At 32.4% G+C, this 7,892-nt stretch overlaps 1 protein-coding gene across 1 annotated transcript; it reads right to left on the bottom strand.

Annotated features, from left to right (window-relative positions):
* Nucleotides 1-1,135: 1,135 nt before the first annotated feature.
* Nucleotides 1,136-2,902, bottom strand: LOC117933903 (transcription factor MYB53-like). The gene is made up of 4 exons (XM_034855479.1): nucleotides 2,818-2,902; nucleotides 2,405-2,672; nucleotides 1,539-2,270; nucleotides 1,136-1,440 (listed from the first exon to the last, which is right to left on the bottom strand). The coding sequence occupies exons 2-4, from the start codon at nucleotides 2,659-2,661 to the stop codon at nucleotides 1,404-1,406; spliced, it is 1,026 nt and encodes a 341-aa protein (XP_034711370.1). The 5' UTR covers nucleotides 2,662-2,672; nucleotides 2,818-2,902; the 3' UTR covers nucleotides 1,136-1,403.
* Nucleotides 2,903-7,892: the final 4,990 nt, after the last annotated feature.

A 7,892-nucleotide genomic window follows, 5' to 3' on the forward strand; every position in this document is an offset into this window, starting at 1 on the left:
AGAAATGAGGAAAACATATTAAGTAATAAAAAACTATTTTATATTTTCTATTCTTAAGAACAAAAAAATAATTAAGATGTTTTTAGAGAATATTTTTTAATTGTTTTATATTATTTCTACTTATTATATAAGGATTGTTTTAAAAAATAATTATACAAAGACGTAAAATGATTAAAAATAAAATACTAGATATAAAAATTATTTTAAAATATTAAAATTAGGTTAAAACATTTTAGATTTCTAAACAGACTTTTGTTCTATAAGACATTATAAAACAATTTTTAAAAACAATTTTTTAAAAATATTTTCGAAAACGGCTATTAAACATACTCGTAGTTTCCTTACTCCACTTTTATTATTTTGAAACAAAGTAAGTTATTAAATTGATTTATAAAAAACTTTCACTATGCCTCAAAATATTTTTAATGGTATTAAATTGGTCATGAAAAGACCTATAAGTCTCAATTTTTATGCTTTGTTCAATGGACCGGGTTTAACTCAAATTCAAATTTCCATGTGACACTCAATATCTAAGTTAGAATCAAATTCAAATTTTCATATGATAGTCAATATCTAAGTTAGAATTTCCAAAGAATCTAGCCTCTGTGCACCACTCGTATGATTCTAGAAACAAAATGAGAGAGAGTAGGGTTTGTAGAATAGGGACATGGCTTGCTTGAGCTTTTGCACCTATCGCTTTGTATCACAAAATAGTCTTACCTAATTAGTAACAAATAGCCTTGACTTTTACGAAAAGAGGCAGATATAACTATCTATTAGTTAAAGAATATACTCATATTTTAAGTTCGCTTTTCTTATATGCCTTGTCCCTTTGTAGGAGAGAGAACCCAAGCACATTGGAAATGGCATTAGGCCTTTGTCTTTTCATTGGTTTTGTGAGTGGACACCCTCGAGATGTTTGACATCTACTTGTCTCATCTCTAAGGTCAAATCTCATTAATTTCCAAACCAAGAACCCATAGGTCTTTTTCATATCAATTTCTTGTCTTAAGCTCTCCACAACTAACTTGTATTATATTCATCTACTGTTGGTCATATCTCATCTACCTTCTCTCTCAAACTACCAATCAACACAAAAATTATAAGAAGATCGATCTTCCAATTGTTTTTCTAATAAATTCAATACCTGTTCGTTTATAAAACTAAGAATATTAATTAACAAGTATTATTAAGAAAATCGGAAGCGAATTACAGAAAATTGGAGTTGATGCAGGAGATGATGAGAGGGCTTGGTATACAAAACAAATAGTGCCATAAATAATATGAATCATGTGGGGCTTTCTTTATACAGTGGTAGCTTGTGGACAGCAGCTGTACTCAATATCTATATGTGAAACCAACCCAGAAATGAACCATTATTTTCTTTACATCAAAACCCAGGTTTATGATGAGATTGGCCATGGCGAAGATGAAGCTTGGCTGCAAAAATTAACCAGAAGAACAATCAGCATAAAATCATAATATATTCAAGTTTTAGTTCAATATAAATATATAGACATATAGATATTTGTACTTACTCTATAAGGTCTCTCCAGTAAGAGTCACTTGCTTCATCATCCATGAGTTCTCCCCAGGCTTCAAAGGTTGTTGAAGTGGATGAAGGATTGGAGATGTCATGAGCCGGTTCGATCTTCTTCTCCTTTTTATTCACTGTGGATGGCTCAGGTGAGGCCGAAACCAATGCAGGAATGGCATATAAAGAGCCGAGTTCATCTCCATCATTGTTGTTCCCGGCACAAACTTTTGAGTTCTCCATGGCCTGGTACTCGAAACCGGGTTCTTGAGGAGGGACAAAGCTAGGAATACTTGAAAGAGTCTGAGCCAGGTCTGTTGGGGGGAGACCAATTAGTCCATTGAGCTGAGGATTTGAGGTAGGGTACTCGTAGGCTTGATGGTCCATAAAAGATGGTGTTCCAAAGAGGTTGCCTGCTTCCATGTTTGGGGGAAGAGCAGTGGGACTGGTGCCTAGAACTTGCAGTAGGTTATGCAGCAAGTGGAGTTTGGCTAGTTGGGTGGCATCTGACTGCAGTCTGAGGGCATTGTCCCAAGGATTATTCATGAGAGAAGTACTCAAATTGGCTGCTGCAAGCAACTGAGGTAAATTAGCGAGGATGTTAAGGTCAGTTCTCGGTCTGTGAGTGACCGGATCAATCCCCATTTGCATAAGCTTCTTCTTCAGATGGGTGTTCCAGAAGTTCTTGATTTCATTATCTGTTCTCCCGGGAAGATGAGTAGCTATGGCTGACCATCTGCAACACAACACACAACTTCTCAAAATGATACACTAATTGCAACCACCACAGTTCGTATGTAACCTCAGAAACTTTTTCCCCTATTATAATGAATGGTAAAAAATGAAGAAAATGATGATAATTCTCATTACTTGTTGCCGAGAACCGAGTGGAGGTTGATGATGGTGTTCTCTTCTTCATCAGAGAATTTTCCTCTCTTGATATCAGGCCTCAGATAGTTTGTCCACCTCAGTCTACAACTCTTCCCACACCTGTTCAGTCCGGCAAGCTTTGGGAGAGCTCTCCAGCTTCCATGCCCATGTCTCTGTATATACTCAACGAGTTTCTGGTCTTCTTCCGGCGTCCATGGCCCCTTCTTCAGGCCACTCTCCTCCGGTGATCTCGCCATTATTAATCTCCCTGCAAAGATGGAAAAAAACCCAATAAAATTTCTACGAAAAAGTGAACACTTTTTACACTTTGGGGTGGTTTCAATTATAGAAAGTGGCTCATTTTGGAGATGAGATAACAAAGAAATGAACAAAGATTTACAGAAGCTTGAGACCTTAATGAAGATAGACGAAGATGATATGATTTTAGGGTCGGGAATGGGAGATGGAGGAAGGAGGAAGGGTTGGTTTTATAGTGAGTGGATGTTTGGAAACAAAGAGAAAAGAAGAAGGGTTAGTGTAAAGGAGAAGCATTTTGATTCATGAGAGATGTCATTTTGATATGTTTTTGGTGTTTGGTATGGAATTCCAAAAGAATCCTTGTCATTTTGGTAATAAGTGCATCGGAGAAGAATGTATTTTCCATGGTCTTTTCCTATTGTGGGAATTTTGTTTTATTTATTTTTTATATGGAATATTGGATTTCTCAAAGATGGGTTTTTGAAATTTTTAGGAGAAAAAGCTAGCCTTGAAATTTTTTTTTTGTCCAAAATTCCAATATATGGATATCTCAAAATTGATTTGTTTTTAAAATATTGGAATAGCTTTTTTTTGCTACTCCATCTATTTCATAAGGTATTTATTCTATTTGGTTTAATGACAACCATTAAATATTTGAATATTTTTTGTAGGGTGTTAATTCTAATTATAAGTTATAAATATAATTAATTTTACACTTTTTTTAAAATATGTTATTATTATTTAATATAATAGTAAAAGAGTGTTATCGCAAGACTAAAATAATTTTTTCTCTATCACCAACTCTAAATCCGCATTGAATTAGTTTTTTAAACATATTAGAGGAATAAAAAATTCCCTATATTTTATTAAATTTAAGAATGAGAAGATATTTTTTTATTTTTTGTTAGGGCATATTCAACCCAAAAAATAATAAAACCCTTTAGGTCTCGTCTAATTGAAAAGTGTGTTATTAACAACAATTTGTAAAATTTTAATAAAGCAGAAGTAAATAAAATTATTTTTTAAAAACATTTTGAAATACTCCTAAAGCAAATTTAAGACATATTTGAGTAATGTTTAATCTTGTTAGATCTTCCTAAGAAGAGGTAAAAATTAGTGTTGATCTTTATTTTGCTTTTGAATGGAATTGTCTTAAGAGTCCAAACACAACCTAGGAAATACAAACATTTTCCACCAAAAGGGCAATTTGGTAAACCAAAGAAAGGCGCACATGCCCAAAATTCAACTATTACAAAGACATTGCCAAAATGAATAAGCTAAGCTAATACAAAGGGGACACATAACCAACTAAGTTGCACCAATATTTAGGGTAGGTTTTCCACGTGGCAGTCAAACACCTCGATTTCTTTGGTGTACACTAAGAAGAAACCTCAAATCCCCATCCGCTAATTATTTTTATTTTTATTAATTTTCAATTATTTTCTTGTGTAGTGTCTCAACCACACGCAAAACCACTTGAGTCTTTGTGTGGGCCTTCTAAACACTCAAACACTTCTAACTACTGAATTTAATATAATTATTTTGAGTGTTTTATTTGTTTGGATTCTTGTGTATTAATTTTATATTTACATCAACTTGTGCCTTTGAATATTGACATTATATGCATAATTTTATTTATTTATTCTCGAATTTTGACATAAAAATAAAGTTAAGAATAATGTTAATTTTTTTTGAGGATTTTTATAATATTATTTTAATATTTGATTATATAAAAGGTAATAATTACACGCATTAAAAAAGATTGATATGTATAAAATATTTTATTATCTAATTTCTCTTAAATTAGTTGTGTTTGGTTAATATAAAATATTGAAGAAAGAAAAAATATTAAATTTTTTTATATTTGATTTTACTATAAAAAATATGAAAAAAAACTCAAATATAATTAAAATTATTGAAAAAAAATTATATATTTAAAATTTTTTTAATAATAAAAAATTTAAAATAATATATGAGAATAATTTATTAACTTTAATCCTATTTTTTATTTCCTTCTACTTTTCCTTTTTATTTTCTTTCATCACATTTTCCCCCTAAATAAAACAAAGCCTAAAAATTAAAGTCATTATATATATATATATATATATATATATATATATATATTTTAAATATGAAGATTGAAGTATATGATAATTATGGAGTCATGTTTTATTAACTTATGAAAAAAATTATACTATTAAAATTGTCTCTTTGAAATTATGATTGCAATCTTAATTCCGATTGCAAAAATTGGGGAATAAAAGTTGTAGTTTTGGATGTCTTTGTAAATTTATTAATTAGAATGGTTAAAAAAAAAGGTTGATTTAAAGACTTTAATTACTTAACAAAAATGGATGTAAACTAGTTTAGTGAAAGTTAGTGATATTTATTTTTCATCATCCAAAAATTAAAGAGGGAAGCCCACAATAATATTTTGTTAAAAAATATTCTACTGAAATTACATTCAAAATTATATCTTACACTCCAAACCTATACAATATAATTTAAATTTGTTAATGTTATATTACTATTAAAATGCCAAAGAAAATAAAATATGGTTAAAAACTTATACATTTTAAAATTATTTAATTTTTTTTTATATATTTTGAAGAAGCATTAAAAATAATTTATTAATTTAAATCTATTTTTTATTTTTATTAAATTTGTTGCATTGTAAATCCCAAATCAATTTTGTTGCTTTTGGCTTGGGATGCCAGGGTCAAGCTGCCCAATTAGCTCTGTTGAGATATTAGGAATGCTTTCCTTATATCATTATTTCCTTATATCATTTAGTGTTGAGATATTAGGAATGTTAAGATATTAGGAAAGTTGAGATATTATGAATATTGAGATATTATAAATATTGAGATATTAAGAATATTGAGATATTAGGAATATTGAGATATTAGGAAAGTTGAGATATTAGGATATTAGTTGTTATTTCCTTATATCATTCTTTCCTTGTATCATTCTTTCCCATTCTTGGAATGATGATTACCCTCTATATATACTTTGTATGTGAACAATGAAAGTATGAATGAAAAAAAACTACCATTTATCAATTTGAAGATGGCATTAGAGCCATGGAACTGAAATCCTGGATATTTTGTCGTTATGGTAGTCCGACAACGATCAACCATCCTAAGACAAGCCCTAATATTGATAAGTCAACCTTCAAATGCACTCACTGCAATAAGACTGGTCCCACCAGTCTGGATATCCCACAATTTCAAAGTAACGACTCTTGGTATGACCAGGAAAACAATAAGGAACCGAGGGTTTGAACCATGGACCTTTAGATCATGTTTAGGCTATCAAAACTTTGTTATTAATGATAATAATCGTGATCAACGGAAGAAGAATTCCAAGAAAACCTCGACTGCAACTGTTGCCGAAATAAAAACAGAGGCTAATGTTGCTGAGAAAGCCTCTGCATTGGTAGCCGCTACTGATCATGGTGGTAAGTTTTTTAAATACTTTTACACCTGTTATTAATAGTGCATGGATAATTGATTCTGGTGCTACAGATCATATGACTTTTGATTCTAGACAGGTTTCACCCCTTAGATCTTCCTCACAAAAAATTGTTTCCACAACCAATGGTAACACAACCCCAGTCATTGGGGAAGGATCCTTAACTCTTACTGATACTTTGAATTTGGATTCTGTTTTAGTTGTTCCATCTTTAGATTACAATCTTTTGTCAGTTTCTCAAATCACTGCAGCCTTATCTTGTATTGTCATTTTTTGGCCTGAATTTTGTGTGATTAAGGACATCCAAACAAGACAGACGATTGGTTGTGGTATTAAGCGGGGAAAAATCTATTACTTGGACTTGCAGTCAAATGATTCAAATAAGTTGCAACAAGCCTTGATGACAGATGGATCTGAGGGGAGAAGAAAAAGTCTGAAATTTGGTTGTGGCATCGACGTTTGGGACATGCTTCCTTTGGTTATTTAAAAAAATTGTTTCCAAGTTTGTTTGCAAAGAGTGATATTTCTAGTTTCCGTTGTGATATTTGTGAATTGGCTAAAAGCCATCGTGCTTCGTTTCCGCTAATTTTGAATAAAAGTCCGTTTCCTTTTATGGTTATACATTCTGATGTTTGGGGCCCATCCAAAGTCCCAACTTTGAGTGGCTCACGTTGGTTTATTACTTTTATTGATGATTGTACCAGAATGACATGGTTATGCTTGATGAAGACCAAAGATGAAGTGAACTTGTTGTTTCAAAAATTTCATAAAATGATTGAAACTCAGTACAATGCAAAGGTTCGGGTTCTGCGTAGTGATAATGGTGGAGAATATCAAAGTTCTGATCTTCAAAAGTATTTGGAAGGACATGACATCATTCATCAGACTACTTGTTCCCATACACCCCAGCAAAATGGAGTCGCTGAACAAAAAAATCGACACTTGTTAGAGGTTGTTCGTGCTTCCTTGATAGCAGCAAAAACACCGATATCTTATTGGGGAGAAGCAATCACATCTGTCGCATACTTGATCAATCGGGTACCTTCTAGCTCAATTAACTTTCAAACACCTCTCCAAGCTCTTACTAATGCCGTAGTTGCCCCAACCGTCCCAAATCTACCTCCTCGTGTTTTTGGTTGTGTGGCATTTGTGCATCTACACAAGCACCAACGCACTAAGTTAACTTCCCATGCATTGCAATGTGTGTTTGTTGGATATGCATTGCACAAAAAGGGATATCGATTTTACCATCCTCCAACTCGACAAATGTATGTTACAATGGATGTGGTGTTTCATGAAGATTCGATGTATTTTTCATCTGAGTCTGAACTTCAAGGGGAGTACCATAAGGAAATTCAGACTCTCGATTATGATTATCATATCTCTGAGGAAGATGAATCTGGACAATTTGAACTAGTGAACCAGGAAGCGGGTGAGTTGGATATGAGTGGTCAACAATTTGGGCCCGAAGATGTCTTCATTGAAATACCAAACCAATTGTCATCTGTTGAGGGTGTTCTTAATTTGGAACCTGATCCATTCATGAAACGGTTACCACACCGTCATAATAGAGGTATTCCTAAACCCACATATGAACCTGAATTGTCTACCAAAGTCAAATATCCCATGAGCAACTATGTGTCTAACCATCGTTTGTCTGAATCAAATAAGTCATTTGTAAATCAATTATCTACTGTAGCTATTCCTAACAGTGTGCAGGAAGCCTTAGCTGATCCAAGGTGGAAAGCAGCCATGA

This window comes from Vitis riparia, chromosome 16, assembly GCF_004353265.1.
Source record: "Vitis riparia cultivar Riparia Gloire de Montpellier isolate 1030 chromosome 16, EGFV_Vit.rip_1.0, whole genome shotgun sequence".
In the NCBI taxonomy this organism is placed as follows: Eukaryota; Viridiplantae; Streptophyta; class Magnoliopsida; order Vitales; family Vitaceae; genus Vitis; species Vitis riparia.